We start from the raw sequence: 19,773 nt of genomic DNA on the forward strand, positions 1-19,773 counted from the left end.
AAATGCAACTTTCTTTCCCACTATCTTTCTGTAAACATAGGGTTTATTTGGATTTTACTCAAAATCAAATTGTTTGATTGTTCAATCAAAATAGATATTCCAACTTCTAAAAATTTTCTTTAATCCGTATATGGATCTATTAAGCTTACACATCATGGTTTCCTAACCCTGTGCAATAAAGCCTTCTGACTGTTGCATATAGATATCTTCAATAATATCTTATTCAAGAATACAGTTTTAACATCCATTTGCTAGACTTTATAATCGTAGTGTGTAGTTATAGCCAATAGTATCCTAAAGGATTTAAGCATAGCAATGAGCGAGAAGGTTTCCACAAAATCAACTCCTCTATGAGTATAATCTTTCACCACAAGTCAAGTTTTATAGGTCTCAACTTTTTCATAATGGACTTTCCTCCTCTTGTAGATCTACTTGCAACCAATTACTTTCACCCCAAGGGGTGGGTCTACCAGAGTTTAGACTCTCTTGGTATTCATTTAGTCCATCTCAACTTTCATGGATATACCCACTTCAATGGGTGTATGTCTAACATAACTTCTATTTATGTCAAGGAATTTTTCTCATTGTCAATGGCTTCCATTAAGTAACTTTCTTGATCATAGCTACAATGTACAAGAGGTATAGATACTCGAGTAGATATTCTAGGCTAGGTATTGATATCTGGAACTTGCAGGTTATCTCCCACTACCCCTAAGCCCTCCTCATAAAAAAAAAAAAAACTTCTCGAAAATGATCACTGAGGATGTAATCCTCTTCTAAAAAGTGGGAATTTCGCATAACAAACACATTTTGTTCTCTCGAGTCATAAAAAAAAACATCCAATGGAGTTCTTAAGGTAGCATACAAATATGCAACAACTGATTTTGGATTTTAGTTTATCTGCACTTATTTTTTTATGTGTGGTAGACAATCATACAACTTAATGTGTCTAACAACACTTCATTTCTTGGTAGTCCAAAACTCATATAGAATCCTAGGAGCTAACTTGGTTGGAACTCGGTTTAGCATGTAAATCATTGTCTCTAATGCATGTCCCGAAAAAGATATGGGCAACTCTAAGTGGACAAGGAGTGATCAAACCATATCTAATAAAATCTGATTTCTACTCTCTAATACACCATTTAATTATGGTGTAATAGGATGAGACAATTGTGATATAATTTCGTTGTTCCTTAGATAGCCTTTGAATTCATCAAAGAGATATTCACTTCATCAATTTTATCAAAGGGTTTTAATTTGTCTCTCCAATTGTTTCTCAATTTTATGTGTGAATTCTTTGAACTTTTAAAAAGATGCAAACTTATGTTTCATTAAGTATGCATACCCATACCGAGAATAGTCATCAGTAAATGTTATAAAATATGAATGTTAGTTATGTGTCCTAACATTTAGGGACCATATACATCTATATGTATAAGGCCAAGTTTGTTTCTATTTCTTTCAGGCTTACTTATAAATGACATCTTGGTCATCTTGCCTTCAAAACAAGGCTTACAAGTTAATAAATCTTTTACTATGAGAAAATCCAAAGACCATCCTTAGGGGTGATTATTTTTTTGCCCAAAATTTTGCATACAGTCCAACTAAGGCTTGGGTCCAAATCAAGCCCATAAAATTTAAGGTCAAGCTTGGGCCTATTACTTCAAGCCCAACCAAGGCCCAACCTACAATATATATATTTATTATTTTATATTAAATATAAAAGTTAAGTTTTATTTTAACATATAAATAAATATTTATGAATTGAAACGTATCAACACATGGGTCAACACTTGATTCATATCAAGTATGAGAATTGTCCTACTAAGCAAAGCCTTATATTGGTGAAGGCAAAGCCTTTATTCTCATTCCATAAGAAATATGGGACATAGGAAAACACTCAATAATTGCACTAATTATTTAGTGTTGTTTCAAGTTCCACATTGCTTAAGTATGGGAGTGAAGGAAAGGTTATCCAAGCCAAATCAAGTCTAACAATTAAATAAGGCTCATGCCTTGTTTTTTGTGATATAGGCCTAAACCCTAGTCAAACTCAATTTAACTTTGGCCTATGAAAATTTTTGTATGTATTACATTTACATATTATCTAATTTAAAATTTTAAATAAATTAAATTTTATTCTTTGATGTCATGGGCTCAAAGTTTTCACTCGTTAAGATTAGATAGCCTATAAGCCCAACCCAAGCCCAGGCCTAGCTTAAAGCCCATATAATTAGTGCTAAGCCCAGCCCATGATCAACCCTAATCATCCTTCACCAATCTTGTATTTCATTCTATGTTAGAGTGTCCAAGTCGATAATGCTATAAATATGTGGGATTAATAATTTCTTGTGTTCTTTTCATATGATGTGTTCTAAGGTTGTTTCGGTTACATTTGCTTCTAGAGAATGGTGAAATATAAAGAGACAATTCTCAAGTTCTCCATAAAAAAAAATGTGTTATTTAACTTAATTGTAATCTTATTACTAAACAAAATAGAATAGTCATCCTTGCATTTTGACGTAATAATCCTTTCTCTGAAACTAATCTTACAGTAGTAACTGCAATTGTTGTATATGTACCCATGTAGAGCATAATCTCGTCATCGCTCATTCTTCTACTTTCCTTGAACCCATGCACAATGTTACACGCATGAGAAGAAGCCCTAGAGTCAACACATCAGGAGGTAGAAGTGACCAATATATTGGTCTCTATGACCTGAGTTTCAAAAATATATTCTTTCTTCTTCTTTAGGGATTTAGATATTGAGGACACTTCCTTTTCTAGTGTCTGGTCTGTCTGAAAAAGTGACACTCATTTGACGACTTGTCTTTTTTCCACTTAGTTTATTAGTTTTCTTCTTAAGCATTTTCTTGCCCTTACATTTCTTTTTGCCAAATTTGCCTCCTTCAAAAAGAAGCATAGTTACTAGTTTGTCCTTTCTAATCAGTTTCTAGTTTGTCCTTTCTAAGCATTTTCTTGTCCTTTCACAGCCCTTTTGCAACATATTGTTGAGCTCTTACAAGCTATCGTTTAGATTATTCATGTTATAGTTGAGGACAAATTAATCAAAGGATATAGGTAATGAGTTCAACATGGCATTAGTTTTTGTATCATCATTTAAATTAGAGCCAAGAACCTCAAGTTCATTTATGAACCCTACCATCTTCATGACATGGTCATTAACCAATTAGTTCTCAAACATCCTAGTGGGCATCAACAGTTTAAGGACCTTTTGTCATGTAGAACAATTTTGCTCCTCATACATGGCCTTTGAGCTATTCAGAATTTCTATACAAGTTACTATTTTATCAAATTCTCTTTGCATAGAGTTGTTTAGTGATGCGACGATGTAACAATAGGCAAGAGAATTCTTCTCCTCTCATTCCTGATATTCCTTCTCTCTAGCCTCAGAAGCTCTTTTACCAGGACATTCTGATCCCTTCTCGTTGGCAATTTTGTCCAATTTCTCGGACGTGAGCACCAAGTTAAGGTTGTAAATCCAATCCGCGTAGTTGGGTCCTTTGAGTTTGTTATAATCTACCAACTTAGCGAATGGTCGATATGCTATTTCTAACAAATTATACAAGTAATTAGTTCACAACCTAATTAGGGATTGAGATATTATTCACGTCTCTGCAAATGTGGGGAAATCACATAGGTGCATGCACCAATTGTTTCATTTGCATAACCCCATCACTTTCTGTGAAAGATCATAAATCCACCAATGTCCCATGACCTTCCCCTTTGTCCTCATTAGACAAGGTTCATAGTCATTTTATGTCAAACATTTTTCATTGATAACTGCTAATTCATCATATCGGGAGCCCCAAAGTATTGTAAAAGAGCCTTCTATTTTAGGATATGTCCCTCCCACTAGTCTATGATGCCCTTATTATCCAATGAAGCAATTCAATTGACAACAAATAGCCTGATTTTATGGTGCATCTTTGTCCACCAATTCAACATATTTTCATGTTAATGACGAAAGACCTTTAGACTTAAGTAGACCCTAATGGGCTAGGTTCCCGCAAGGCTCCCTCTTTGGAGAAGAAACAAGGGAATGGCCCATTAAGTGAGAAATCATTCAATCATATGTGAGCATCACGATAATGTACGAATTGCATTCATATAGCATATCACATATAATTGATCAAGAATCAACTTAGAGCTTATAAAACCCAAATCCGTTCACATGCTCAACCCATTATTGCACCCATTTTTTCAATAAAATTTGACTTGATATAAGAACTAAATTGCAAAATGCAGTTTGACCAATATAGTAGTCTATTTTGAAATGAACTTATCTTTCTTTAATCTAAACCCAACTAGGTTTTACAAATGTGGGCCAAATTGGTCAATGCAATGGCACATCAAACCCCTAGCCTAGGTCCAAAATTGAACACTTCTTTATTGATCTTAGGAGCGGTTGATAGCCTCCGAAGAACCCTAAATTTGGCCCATGTAGAATGGACCAAAACTAGGTCATAGTGTAATGGTCCAAATCTAATCTAGACAATCTGTAGGAATCCATCAATCTGCTATCTCTACATCGATCTTGCACTCCATCATTCACTATAGAGCATGTTATCCAATATAAACAATCTTAGAAAAGCCTAATTTCTAGTACTTACATCAAGAATAACCTTAATACATATTCTCCAAAACTAAAAAAAATAATAATTAATAACAAACCATGAATATCAAAATCACATGGTGTGCATTAAACTTGCCACCAATAAAGAATTTGATCTCCATCATAGCTTTAACCCAAAAATTCAAGAATTCACAATAGAATCATTCCAAATAATATTAGAAAACATAAAGGTTAAATTTTAGATCATTGGCCCTAAACTAAAAATCAAATTCTAAGTTCATATGTTAACTAGGTCAAATCGGTTGAACTAATTCATGCCAATTTGATATTTCTTTCAAATCTGATTTGTTTCAATCCAAGAATTGAACCTAGTTCTCTCACCACTGTTGAAAGGGTTATAAATCAAATTAGACATGGCTGAACTAGGTTTATTAGCTAGATGAATTTTAAAAAATTTATAACCTATCCTAAGAACCGATTTCCTAGTAATATTAAAATCTAAATTTTTGAAATTGATTATGCATTGAACCGGACCACTTTTGAAACCCAAATTTCAATTGATTATACCTGATATAGAGACCACAATGTATAGCTCTTATAGTGGTAGTTCACACCTAATATCAGTCCCAAAGGTGGCCACCAACTGAAGATGGTGTAGTGTGTACGTGAAGCCGATTCAGAAAACCATTTCAATAAAATTGGTCTTCAACTTGCTTGGATCCATGTGGGTGTGTGAACCTAATATCTTCTTATGTTTTTCTTGCAAAAACACTAGAGAGAAAAGATGGAAATCATCCCCCACCACTGCTAGGTCAAATTAGGGTGTTTTGTAGGCAAGGGAGAGGAGAAGAAAGCAAGAAAGTATAGAGAATTGGTAAATTCGCCCCTTCCCTTTTAGTCTCTTATATAGAACACTCTCCTAATCTAATTAGGAGATGATCCAATCAGGGCCTTATCTTTAAGTTGTCACATGACAATTTAAGATATCATGTGATCTCTTAACTAATCATATTAGTAATGGGCCTTAGGCCCATTTTCCTTAATGGTTCACATCCCAAGGTGTTGCATGGTCACTTTGGGCCTGAATATTATATGGTGTAGTACACATAAAGGTTTCACACAAATCTATAAGGGTTTGGCTCCAACTATAGTAAAGGTTAGATAAACATTGGTAGCCATTCCAGAATATGAAAATGTCTTGTTGTTGTACAGAATATGAAAATGTCTCATTGGTAGCCATTTCAGGGTTTGGCTCCACCTCATTGGACCCAACATTTACACACAAATGGTACTTAGATTCAACCACCCCAAGAAGACCTAAAGACAATGGACATATATAAGATAAAGACCAGCAGATAATCAACCTATAATGGTTCCTAACACCTAACGTCTTGACCCATAATCATCAAAACACTGCCCATAGGAAAGACCACTTCCCTGATTGCAAGATGCAATGTCACACTCTTTGCTTAAATGGATCCCGAGATTAAAACATTTTGCAATCATTTTCCATAAAATAATAATATAACATATAAATAAAATTTGAAAATCATATTTCAAATACTATAAAAATCAACTACCAACAGTTTAGGTTTCTACCAGAGAAAGTGCATACCCTGATATTCACTTTGTCTGATAAAGGGGGCGATCCTATCACTATGATCACCCACTTTGTTTAATAAAGGGGTTGATGGCAAGATGCACCCACTACCGGCAAATTCATAATTAAGTTTAGGGTTAAGTGAAAATTCACAGTTTTGCCCATCTATTTTCAAGGTTCAGGGCATAATTGGAAATTGGTCCGAGTTCAATAAAACACCTATAGGGTGTGCTTGGAGTCTAACCCTAGCAATTGAGACATGTTTCTCCACCAATTTGGTAGCACACTAATGTCAGCCTTGTCATGATAAACTCTTTGAATCTATCTAATGACTGAGAACATTCTAAATTAACACAAGTTTCATAAGTGTTCAATTATTATTTTTATTTTATAAGCATCACTAACAAAATTCCATCAAGCCTCTCCATAGTGTTTTTATTTTCCCATGTGAATTGATTTACTTTCATGTCCAAGTTCATATGATTACATTCGGAGATGAACTCATTAATGAGATGAATTTTACTAGGTCAAACCTCTCTTTCCCTACTTTAGCTTTTACTGGATCTAAAATTGTTGAAATCTCCAACTCTATACCACACTCCATTAATATTGGAGTAAATTTCATAACCTAACTCTAAACTTTTCTTTGCTCATTTTTATTTGGGGGAATAAATGCGCAGAAACAAGTGTTATTAAAGGAACAATCATTCATAAGAAAATGGGTCAATCTATCATTTGATAACACAAGTTTCAATTTACATTGACTTTGATCCCATAAAGTCCAAATCCCCTTGAAAACCCAATAGGATCAATAAAATCAAAATCATCATTAGGGGCTAACTAAACCGTGGGCCTTTTTTTGTAACCAAACCGATACTATCAGTTTTTGGAAAACCAGTAACCGAAATCGAACTGAAGCCAATTGGTTAACCAGTTGACCAGTTCAGTTCATCGGTTTTTTGGTTTTTAATTTTTACAATATATATTATAAAAATATATATATCGATATATAATAAAAAGTATAAATATATATATTATTATATTTTAAATAATTAACAATATATCATATATTATAACTATATATATTTATATATAATGCATATTTATTAATTTATAACATATAAAAATATATAATATATAATATACATAAATATATAGAAATGTATGTATACCGGTCGGTTCGATTAACCGCTGGTTTTCATTATTGGTTAACCGAAATAGAACTAGTACCTCCGGTTTTTTTAAAAACATAAAACCAATCGGTTTGGTTAGTTGTTTTTTCGGTTCGGTTTTTCAATTTTTTTTGCTCACCCCTAATCATCATAATTATAAGATCTAACCATCTTTTTGGCACAATCAAGATTAACTATTGTCTCCATCAAAAAACAAATACTAGGCTTGATACGAGTGTTATTGGCCACTCCATAAGCAGATGACACATGTGGCACACCCTAAGGGAATTTTTGTCATCTCAACTTGATACAAGGGTATCACCGTCTTTTCCCATCATCATTACTATGAAGACGTTTATTGTAGATGTTACAGTCTTGGCCGAGCCCTCCCCAGTGCATATATGTTAAGGTATGCTTGCAATGCCCCATTAACTCCCACAATCACTGCCATTAACAAGTAGAGGCATTACATTCTGCCCACCACACTGGCTCCTAGCTAACTCCGACTATATAAGGAACTCCATGGCCTAAAGTACCTCTCTTGCACAAACACTTATACTCTCAAACTGCTCTAGTTTACTAAGACCTCAGCCTTCTCTAAGCCCTCGATTAACTTGACCGGTTGGAGTCCTCACCCCTAGGACCATATTCCAAGGACTCTTAAAAAGCTGCCCTCATCTCCAAATTTGGCAACAACAAGGCCTATTAGTTCTAATGAAGTTAACATGGCATTGCAACAGGGGTATGCCTGCCCCTCTTACATTCCAACTAAGTAGCTTCATTTGTAATTAATTAGTGTGATACCTAGGCCCACGTTACCTCTTCAACGACCATTTTCCCTTTCCACAATTCATCTGCAATAGTCTTCGTTAGAGTTGAACTGACGTGTTTTGTTACAATTGGCCCCACAACTTGCTAAACACCAAGGGGCATTCAGCTAATTCGAGCTTGTAGGCATTTTCTTTGTATCATCATCTATTTTGTGGACTTTGCCAACATCCCTCACAATAAACTAAAAATCCTCTTTAGACCAATATTTCAAGGGGTAAGCAAGGAGTCTAATCTAAAGATCAGTCATTTCAAGTTTAGTTTTAAGGGGGTTAAAACCGACCCTCTATGAGATAAAACTAAATATTTATCATTGACCATCCACGGACCATTCTTTGTGACTTTGTTAAAGTCATCAAGAGAGGATAAGGTGATCAAGTAAAAGCCATTATCAATGGTCTGAATACTTGTTTTGCCATCCACCTTCCACACTTGAGCTTTTCGAGGACAACTTTAAAATATAAAAAAGTAATCACTGTCTATTTTGATTAGATCATTAAAGTTGTACACTATTATAAAGAGAGAATGAGTGAGTGAGTGAGTGACTTTTGCATTTTACAAGACTTCTTATTTTAATGTATGTTATTATTACATTTAAAAAAGACATTTAAGAGAGAGAGGGGGGAATAGTAATACAACATAATAGAGTAAAATATTAATAAATCAAATAATAAAGTAAAATATTATTAATTTAAAAATTCACTAAACTTCCACTTAAAACTAATAAATATTAACAAATGCCCATATGAATTATGCATATTTGATTGAAAAATCAATTTTTCTCTTACAAAACTCAGTTTTGAACTTGTCCCACATTAGAAAATTATAAGTTTTGTTTTCAGTATTTCAATAGGAGCTGATTTACACTCCTTAGAATTAGTAGAGGAGAGTATGGGGATTCGATACCGCGCAACGTGCACGCACGCATGTGCATGCGTGTGTGCGCATGTGTGCGGCACAATGAGGCCCTTTAGAGGCACCCTTTGCTCGCACTTCGCGTGCACCCGCGTGGCTCACAATGGGCAGCTTTGGTTTTGGTGCGTTGCTGACCGTTGATGAGATCAATAGTCACGATTCGATCAGGTGTGATCAAGAGGCACAATTCAAAGTTAACAGTCACTAACTGTTAACTACTTTTTAAACAGTCACAATGTTTGAAATTGTGAATGTTCAATGTGCATTCTCTAAACCAGCACCTACCTTTTCTTCATACCTCTTCACAAATTATTTAAGGAGCATGAATCAAACTCCAAAACACATAATTTCGAAGTTCACTTTCTCTCTCTCTCGATCCAGTCTTCTACAGTCTCACAGAAGGTTTCTATGGAGACTCTTCAACTTTGTTGGTTGCAGATTCTCACCCAAGGCTCTGTTATATCCTGAGAACGAATTTGCCTGTAACCCAACAACAAACTCAGTAAAACTGAGTGTGGGTAAATAACGTTCTAAAGACAATGTCTTTAGATGCGCCTCAGAGCTTCTCCTCCAAAGTTACAATGACCCCCTTTTATCCAACATCGATCAAATGGTGTAAAGCCTTCTATGAAATCCATCAAAACTTCTGTCAATGCACATTCCAGGAGAGAGAGAGAGAGAGAGAGAGAGAGAGAGAGAGAGGCTGAAGCAACCCCTGAACGGGCAAGTTTTCTCCCTTGTTGTGCTGGTAGATACCACATTGGCATATCCATTCTTTAATCAGCTGTTTGTATCCCTTCCAATAACAAACCTATCTAATCATGTGCAGTATTTTGTGGAACCCCTCATGCCCACCCAGGGGAGAAACATGCAAACATGCATTTCATCAAACATCCGTCTTCTGAGGGTCAAGTTGCCTCCTAGGACCAACCTGCCATTACGCCACAACAATCCATCCTTCAGCCAATATTTCCCATTTGGTAGGTTGGATTCCTGAACCTTAGCCACCCAATTGATCATTTATGGGTCTTCTTTGACCTCTGTCCTCAACACCTCAATCCACTCTGGTACTGGCCTTGTGATAGTTAATAGACTTCCCGAGTTTCTAGACAAAGCATCGACCACCTAATTGTCCTTTCCCTTCTGGTACTGTATCACAAAGTCATAGCCCAGAATGTTTCTCAACAACTTCTGTTGGTAAGGAGTATTTACCTTCTGATCCAGGAGATGCCTCAAACTTTGGTGATATGACCAGACTGTGAATTGGTGCCCTGAGAGGTACTGCGATAGCCATTAGCTCCTTGTCATAAGTTGATCGGGCGATATTTTGAGGGCTTAAGGCTTTACTGAAGTAGGCTATTGGTTTCCCATTTTGTGACAGCACCGCTCCAATGCCCACTCCACTGGTGTCGTAATCAACTGTAAATGGCTGAGAAAATCTGGCAGGGCCAAAATTGGTGTAGTGCTTACCGCATTCTTCAGTTCCTGTCGGCTGTTGTGTTCCAACCATAAGCCCCTTTCTTCAGAAGATCTGTTAAAGGTTTTGCCATTTTCCCATAGTCCTTGATAAATTTTCGGTAGTACTCTGTTAAACCTAAGAACCCCCATAATTTAGTGGTGATGCGAGGGGGATTCGACTGTTATGGCAGGTGTCCTACAGCGAATATTCTTCAAGTGGTGCGGGCATGTGACACTAGCGTCCAAGTCTAGCTAATGTTGAACCATCACTGGCCGAACGAAAAACTATTTTTTTCGTGTTTTTTCAAGTCTGGAACTCTAAACGTCTAAACTTTATTCGGGATTGTCCTTCTATTTTTCTTCCTGAGTGATCTTTTTTGTTAAAACAAAATGAATCTTAGAAGCCAAAACATAATTCTTAATCTCTAGATAAGTTCTCATTCTTTCAATTAATTTGGAAAATCATCCCTATCGAATTTGATATTTTCTAGATTCTATGGTAGAGACACAATGAGAGAAGCTCCGACATGGGGAATCGCCAGAGAATGCCCATGAGATTACAAGAGTACAAAAGAGGAAGGGGAGAACCGGTGTAGCAGTCCCGCTTACAAAGAGGGAGTGAAGGGTAATATTAGGTTTTAAAAAAATTATTGGTCACATAATGTCACATGTGTATAGATTTTGATGGAATATTAACAGATGCTAATGATAGGGGTAAAGCTAATCAATTGTTAGAAACAATAGGGATATTTTAAGACAATAGTTGTTTGTCAATTAGCTAAACATTAGAGGTGGTTTAAGATGCATCCACATTTGATTAGTATTATGATGGATTCTGAATTTTAAAGTATAAATGCATATATTAATATATAAGTGCATGCAATATTTATACTACATATACAAAATAATAATTTTTTATTAGACATAGATTTTAATCAAATTGGATGGGGTTAAATCCACATCCAATCTAATTATTAACTAGACTCAACATGGAAGTTATATGCACATATATAATATTTAGATAGATTTTATATTAATATACATAAAAATGTAAAAGTATTTTTTAATTTGTAAAAAAAAAGTCTTAGTTTTATTATTAACACAGACAAGGCTGTAGGCCCATACAAATATTATTACACTTAAGGTGTGGGCTAGGCTAGGCTAGGCATCCTTAAAAACTACTAATGCACTACCAAAATTAGCTCGGGCTTTTTAATTTTTTGATTAATTAGGCTACAAGATGGGTAAGGGTGTCAATGGACAGGTTTTGAATTAGACCCCATCCAGTCCAAAATCAATTTGGACGGATTGGACGAACCAACAAGACATTGGATTTGACCAATTCGGTCCAAAATATTTATTAGATTGGATTGGATCCGGTCCGTCTGTAACAAACTTATATTGGATTGGGTTGGATTAAGCCAATATCTAGTCCATTGATATAAGATAAGAATATATATGTCGATGGACCGGGTTTGAATTGAAACCAATCTAAATCAAAATGAATTTGAACAAATTGGATAGTCCAGACATTGAATTGGACTAGTCCAAAACATTCATTGGATTGGACTGGACCTTGTCCATTTATAATGGACTCACATTGGACTGGATAAAATTGGACCAAATCCGATCCAATTGACACCCCTAACGATAGGGCCATCCTTCATAGCTACTTTAGTTTCAATATTATCTAAAAATAGTAAAAAAAAAAACCAAAAAATGCATGCATGGGTGTTGCACTTGGTTTGGTCCAGCCCAATTACGAATATAAGATAAGAATATATGTGTCGATGGATCAGGTTTGAATTGAAACCAATCTAAATCAAAATGAATTTGAACAAATTGGACAGTCCATACATTGAATTGGACTAGTCCAAAACATTCATTGGATTGGACTGGACCTTGTCCATTTATAATGGACTCATATTGGACTGGATAAAATTGGACCAAATCCAATCCAATTGACACCCCTAATGATGGGGCCATACTTCATAGCTACTTTAGTTTCAATATTATCTAAAAATAGTAAAAAAAAACCAAAAAATGCATGCATGGGTTGCACTTGGTTTGGTCCATCCCAATTATGAATATTACGATGCATGCAACTTGGGTGTAAGTTGGGTTAGGATCAGGATCAATCTGAGCCTAATCCAAAGTCTTAAACCTTAATTATAATTATAGCTTAATTTTATATATTTACAGATATTTAAGTGATATTTACAAACAATAGAAACATTTAATCATTAAAAAAAGTAAAATAAATAAAATATAACACTAACAAATAATATGAAAAAAATAATTATTTTATTAAGTAATTAACAATAATTTATTTGGATAAATTAAAAAGACCCGCTTGTACTTTAGTTTCCGACAAAGACCCATGTACTATGACTATGAGACAAAGACTAACCTTTGATATAAAAAAACACTGTTCATCTTCCCCAACCTTGAGATACACTAACAGCGGCGGTAATTCCCTCTAAGGTTCCTTTACATTTCTCTCTCTCCCTCTCTCTCCCTCTCTCTCCTCTCTCTTTCCCCCCAATCACTCTTCTTCCCCTTCCCTTAACAGCGTCGGGATCTATTTAATATCCATTTGATTTGATTTCACCGGAGCAATCGCAGAAGCGGCGGCAACGCCCCTAACACCCCTATCACCGTTTTGTTGTCACCGTCAAGCGCCAGGGTGAAGAGGGCACCGGCCGGTGATGTACAGGGGGGTAAAGTAGTTTGCCCTTTTTTTAAGACTACATTTGCCTACATATCGAGTTCCAAGCCCTTTTAATTTGTGCGTTGAATCATCTCAGATGTATAGAAGGATCGCCGAAACCCCTTGGTTCAACTGGAACCCGAAACTGGTCGCGAGTGTCATTGCTTATCTAGATAAGCATGGACAACCTGAAGAAGCTGAAGCCCTGATTTCCGAATCCGTCCAGAAACTAAGGTTTCAGGGGCGAGATGTTACTCTCTTCTACTGTGACCTGATTGATTCCTACTCTAAACAGAGATCAAGGATCGGTGTTTTTGAGTCTTACGCTCGTCTGAAGCAACTTTTTTCGGACTCCAGTTCTTCTTTGAGTCGACGTGCTTATGAAACGAAGATTTGTAGCCTTTGTGCCGTGGATCTACCACGTGATGCGGAGAATATGGTCGAAGAAATGACAATTTCAGGATTCAAATCCTCTGCTTTTGAGTTCAGGTCTCTGGTGAATGGATACGGTAGATTAGGATTATTCACGGATATGCGAAGAGTTCTTCGGAAAATGGAGGATGTTGGGTACTGTTTGGACACAATTTGTTCGAACATGGTTCTTTCGTCGTTTGGAGCCCATAGCGAGCTATCGGAGATGGCTTCATGGCTTCGAAAAATGAAGGATTCTAACATTTCCTTTTCGATACGGACGTACAATTCTATCATGAATTCATGCCCAACAATCACGTCCTTGGTCAAAGACTTGAAATTTGTCCCCCTTTCGATAGAGGATCTGAAAGAAAGGCTACAGAAAGATGAAACCTTGTTGGTTGAACAACTAATCGGATCGTCTGTACTGATGGGTGCCTTGAAATGGTGCCCTTCGGAGGGGAAGTTGGATTTACATGGAATGCACTTGGCTACAGCTTATTTGATCATGCTACAGTGGGTACAAGTGCTAAGATCAAGGTTTAGTGCGGGAAGTTGGGTAATTCCGACGGAGCTTAGGTTGATATGTGGATCGGGAAAGCACAGCAGTGTGAGAGGGGAATCGCCGGTGAAAGCCCTGATTAAAAGATGATGGTTCGGATGAGAAGTCCTATGAAAATTGATCGAATTGTTGGTAGAGGAAGGGCCGTGAGGGACTAGTTGAGATGGGGAGTAGAGAGAGAGAGAGAGAGAAATGTCAAGGAACCTCATAGGGGATTATCGCGCTGCTATTAGTGTATCCTCAGGTTGGGAAGATAAACAGTGTTTTTCTTGTGCGAACCTCAGGTTGGAAGATGAACAGTGTCGAACAAGTGTTTTTCTTGTGCGAATAGTTATTATAAGAGTAGTATTGGGATTAAAAAATATTGTAACAGTTTTTTTTGGATGATAAAAGGGGTTTGTTTCACGGTCATAATACAGGGGATCTTTTGTCACAAAACAAAGTACAACGGTCTTTGTAATTTTTTCAATTTATTTTTATAATTAATTCAAATTACTGAATTACTAAATTAGTAAAACATTTTTGTAATAAATTATTAAAATAAAGATTTAATTATTTTAAACAATATTGTGTTCTTTCATTAATTATAAGTTTTGGTTATTTCAATTTTCTTGATAAATCCCATGCATCACAGGGTCCTTGTTAGTCTTGGCATAAAAGACATAAGAGATTATGACATTTAACATGAGATTTTGCTTCTCTAAAGTTGTTGTATATATCCATTATTCAAATAGGGATATAGACGACTTTTTTAGAGTATTTTGGTTAGTGCAAAACCACATATTTTCATTTAAGGGCAATCTTGACATTTAAAAATGTTGAGAGGATGACATCAGTAATTTGAATTAACATTCTAAGGTTTAATTAATGGAGGGGGTGTAGAAACAGTAAGGTTAGAAAGTTCAGGGGAGGACAGTACTCTATCAGGATAAAGTAGGGTAGTGAATCACAACTGTCAGAAAGTAGATGTGAGGTTTTAACAATTTACTCAAAAAGGACAAACTTAAAATTTCCCCAAGGTTTTATTAATTGATTAACTTTACCACTCCTATTATTTAATTATTGTCTTAAAATTTAGTGGCTTCTTCACCTTCAAACACAAACAGAAAACAATCAACCAATGCATCTTCTCAAAAAGTTCAATTCCATAAAAAAGTATTCATTTATTACATATTTTTTCAAGAGAAACCCTCAATCGCGCCAAGTCAGGTTGCTCATATGGATCTGTTGGAATGACAGACAATATATCATCGGGCAAATGGAAATCCATCCCACCCCCACTGTTGTAATTGCCATCACCCTGCGTCATTTCCCTTGTTTTCAAACCCTAAATCCCTAAATCCCACAAACAAAAACCAAAAAAAAAATTACTGACAGAACTCACAACTTTAAACAAAACTATAACGAGCTCTCTCTCCCTCTCTCTCCCTCTCTCTCTTCCTTCTGGGTTATGCTCCTTAAGAGTTGTTGCCGCCTCTGAGAGTTAGGGCATCAGCTCAAATTCTCCCTGCAAACACAATTGTATGAGGGTTAACAATCACCAAGTGTCAAACAAAAGGAATTGTATTGCTTGATGTATAACAAAAGTTGAATAGACATCACAACAAAAATAAATAAAATAAGAGAAATAGAGACACATTCTTGCACGATAAAAATGCATTACCTAATTGTACAAATAAAATGAAATTCTAGCAACCAATCTACAGAATCTATCATGCTGATACAGAGAGTAGTTGATGAGACCACACAGTTAGAAAATCGTTTAATTAAGCAACACGATGATGAGATAGAGGTTATCCGAGCATCAAACCTATGTTAATCCCTAATCTGCAGCAATTAATTGGCTGAAAACCAAACAACTATATAATTCGATCAAGCTAAGGGCTGAAACCGATCACCATAATGAATTGCTATGATTTCTAGAACTCCAAAACAAATTAGGAAGTTCGGGATGAGGTGAAACTGGTTCGCACGCCTTTCTCTTCTTCTTTCTTGTTCAAAGCTGAGGTATTCCCGTACATGATCACCGGTGGTCGGAGGACCGATATGTCCAAAGGTATGACCCGTTCTTGTAAATTCAAGTTTTTTTCTCACAGTTTCTTGCTAAAATCTCCGAACAAATTTTCTTGCGATCAGAAAGATTGATATGGTAGGAATTGGGTTTTATTTTGAAATTTTGAGAAGGTAAATTGGATATTTTATTTTATTTTTTCCATTATATTTAACAATAATGATAATTATTGGAAATAATAGATTACTTTAAGATAACAAAGGGTATAGTTTGTCAATTTCCTAAACCTCAGGTAGTTTAAAAAATTTTCCCAAAAACATATGATTGACTAATGACCGAGAACGAGAACTCTGATATTTCCCAAATTCTTCATCTCGCACCGGCAGCACCATGGCGCAAGGACTTGCAACGGTTACTTTTACGAATTTTTGCTCACTCCACAAACTCAGAAGTTCGAAACCATGCCCATCTGCACCCCTGCATTTCAGATCTTACGGTGTTTACAATGGTTTTGCGATGGAACTTCATGCTAAGAAGAAGAGAGGTATCGTGGGTGTTTTAAGAGTTTCCCAACGGAATGCTGGTTACGTGCAGGGAGGGAAACGGTCGGCCTATGATTTTAAAAGTTTGTGCAGAGAAGGAAGAGTAGAAGCAGCTCTTGAGCTTCTGGACGACACGGAGAGGCGGGGAATTTGTGTTGACACGAATAGCCTTGTTGCTTTGCTCGAAGCTTGTGTCAATTTCAAGTTGTTGGAAGCCGGAAGAAAGGTCCATGATTACATAAGCAAATCTATTCCTAGACCTAGCATTTTAGTCCTTAACGAATTAGTCGAGTTTTATTGTAAATTGGGCAGTACGGAAGACGCCCGTAGAGTCTTCGAAGAAATGCCCGAAAGGAATTTGGATTCTTGGAATAAGATGTTGATGGGTTTGGTAGAAAATGGACAAGGAGGAGAAGCCCTTAGTCTGTTTAGCGAGATGAAAGGAGTTGGAATCAGGCCTGACAAGTCTACTTTCTCTGGTGTTCTGATGGCTTGTAGATGCTTAGGAGAAGTTGAACGAGGACAAGCACATTTTGAATCAATGACAAAGGATCATGGAATTGCTCCTTCCATGGAACATTATGCAAGCATTGTCGAACTTCTAGGAAAATCAGGAAAGATAGCTGAAGCCAAGCGGTTTGTGGCTAAGATGCCAATTGAACCAAATTCCCTTGTATGGGAGACGCTGGGAAAATTCTCAACGGCTGGATTGAAGGATCAGATAACTGAATTAGTTCCTCCTAGGTCTCCTCCTATGTTGAAACTGAGAAACAAAAAGAAAATACAGAACAATTCAGGTTCGAAAGGAACTGTGAACCCAAAGAAGAGTGAGGCCTATGAAAAGCTTAGGTCTTTGAATGAGGAGATGAAGGAAGCAGGTTACGTGCCAGACACAAGGTATGTGTTTCATGATATTGACCAAGAATCAAAAGAGAAGGCCTTAATGTATCACAGTGAGAGGCTAGCCATTGCTTATGGGCTTATCAGTACACCCCCAGGAGCCACACTCAGAATCATGAAGAATCTCAGGATTTGTGGGGACTGTCACAATGCCATCAAGATTATTTCGAAGATTGTTGAGAGAGAGATCATTGTAAGGGACAACAAAAGGTTTCATCATTTCAAGGATGGCAAATGTTCTTGTGGGGATTACTGGTAGGAGAATGTTTCACCGTGGATTTATCATGCCAATCCTTTTCTTGTGTAGAGAAGCAGTTCCTTGTGTAATATATCTCTTATCAGTTATCATTTAGGAATATGTTTTATAAGATGCCCATAGATGCATTAAACAGAAATAACTAGCATAGTCCAATTGAATTATTCTTCTTCTCTTTTCTTTTAGCTGTGTTTTTTGAGAACCGTAGTGGTAAGATATGATTTCTTACCTTCTCATCCGACAGTGGTAGAAAAAGGATCCACAACCTGCTTGTTCAAATAGTGTTTGCCAATATGTATGGTTTTGTTTCTCAAAACAATGATGACTTCCACATGAATATTGGCGAACACCCCCTTTGGCTATGTTTGGTTTGTTGTCATATGCATACGAACTTAATTGCTTAAGCTTTGGTTGTCGCATGACCCTGTAGAAACTTAATCGCTTAAGTTTTATGTCATATGCAGGAATATCCCTTGATTTTCCTCATTTCTCTTTTCAAATATCTAAGTGTGAAAATAAGTAGCTTTTAACTTCTTTTTATTTTATTTTATTTTTTTTTTTTGTAAGTTGGTACAGAAACAGAGTATTTGTGAATGGAAAAGTGTTGTCTCCGTTTGACATTCATGTTAAATATTTATAGGTAAGATTACACGTATAAGCACTGATTGTACATCTTCGACACGTTGTAACTGATTCTAACAAACTCACTGCCCATGCGTAACTGTCTAATAGATTATGTTAGACAGCTAAGGCTCCCCCTCAAGTTGGACATGGACTGGATGTTGGAGAAAACATGCCCAACTTGAATAATAAGTAGTGAAACTGATCACGACAAAGGGCCTTGGTAAATACATCAACTGACTGAAGCTTTGAAGATACATATAAGTGATGATTGTCCGAGACTGTATGAGATTTCTCACAATGTGGTAATCTATTTCGATGTATTTGATCCTTTCATGGAAGACCGGATTGGCTGCTATATGCAAGGAGGCTTTATGATCACAGTATAGTTGCATGGGTTGGGCATGAGCAAGCCCAATGTCAAGAAAGAGGCATTTCAACCAAAGAAGTTCACTTGCTACAGTAGCCATTGATACTCTGCCTCTGCTGAAGACCTTGAGACAGTATTCTGCTTCTTGGACTTCTAGGATAGGGGAGAACTACCCAACATTGTGATATAGCTGGTGGTTGAACATCGAGTTATTGGGAAACCGACCCAATCTGAATCACAATAAGCTTTGAGTGTTAAGTCACTTAATGCAAATAAGTATATGCCATAGGAAATTGTGCCCTTCAAATATCTGAGGATGTGAAATGCAGCATCCCAATGTTCTTGTCAAGGAGCATTCATGAACTGTGTGAACACATCGATAGCAAATGTTATATCAGGTCTTGTAGCTTACAAATAGATTAGACATCCAACCAGTCTTCTGTATTGAACTACATCTTGGAGTAACTCCCCAATAACTAAGGCAAGGTGTTGTTGTAGCATTGGAAATGGACTGGGCTTGCACCCGGCCATGCCAACATCCTGAAGAATATCCAGAGCATATTTCCTCTGACAAAGGTGTATGCCAGTATCAGATCATGAGACCTCAATTCCCAAAAAATAAGTGAGTGGCCCTAGATCCTTTATGTGGAAACATGAGCCCAAGTATTCTTTGAGAGCATAAATTTGGATATGGTCACTACTTGTAATGACAAGACCATCTACATATACCAAAACAACAAGGAAGTTGTTTGGACTAGATAAGGTAAATAAAGTTCAATTTGCATTTGAGGCCTAAAAAACCATGTAAACGGAGTGCACC

General features: G+C 36.4%; 1 protein-coding gene, 1 long non-coding RNA gene and 1 pseudogene across 3 annotated transcripts; 2 read left to right on the plus strand and 1 right to left on the minus strand.

The window, feature by feature from the left end:
* The first annotated feature begins 12,984 nt into the window (after positions 1 to 12,984).
* Positions 12,985 to 14,667, plus strand: LOC148849176 (pentatricopeptide repeat-containing protein At2g17033-like). Its single transcript, XM_088952556.1, is given in 2 exon segments — positions 12,985 to 14,335; positions 14,338 to 14,667. Coding segments are annotated over 2 exon segments (1,032 nt in total). The 5' UTR covers positions 12,985 to 13,377; the 3' UTR covers positions 14,412 to 14,667.
* A 713-nt stretch (positions 14,668 to 15,380) lies between these two features.
* LOC148849177 (uncharacterized) lies at positions 15,381 to 16,202 on the minus strand. Its single transcript, XR_016101463.1, has 2 exons — positions 16,064 to 16,202; positions 15,381 to 15,760 (listed from the first exon to the last, which is right to left on the minus strand). It is a non-coding gene; the product is annotated as an uncharacterized LOC148849177 (long non-coding RNA).
* Positions 16,170 to 18,147, plus strand: LOC148849178 (pentatricopeptide repeat-containing protein At2g15690, mitochondrial pseudogene; annotated as a pseudogene). Its single transcript, XR_016101462.1, has 2 exons — positions 16,170 to 16,309; positions 16,651 to 18,147. The product of XR_016101462.1 is annotated as a pentatricopeptide repeat-containing protein At2g15690, mitochondrial pseudogene (transcript).
* The last annotated feature ends 1,626 nt before the right edge of the window (positions 18,148 to 19,773 follow it).

Source organism: Nelumbo lutea, chromosome 6, assembly GCF_056320005.1.
Source record: "Nelumbo lutea isolate HS-2025 chromosome 6, American lotus-T2T, whole genome shotgun sequence".
Lineage (NCBI taxonomy): Eukaryota > Viridiplantae > Streptophyta > Magnoliopsida > Proteales > Nelumbonaceae > Nelumbo > Nelumbo lutea.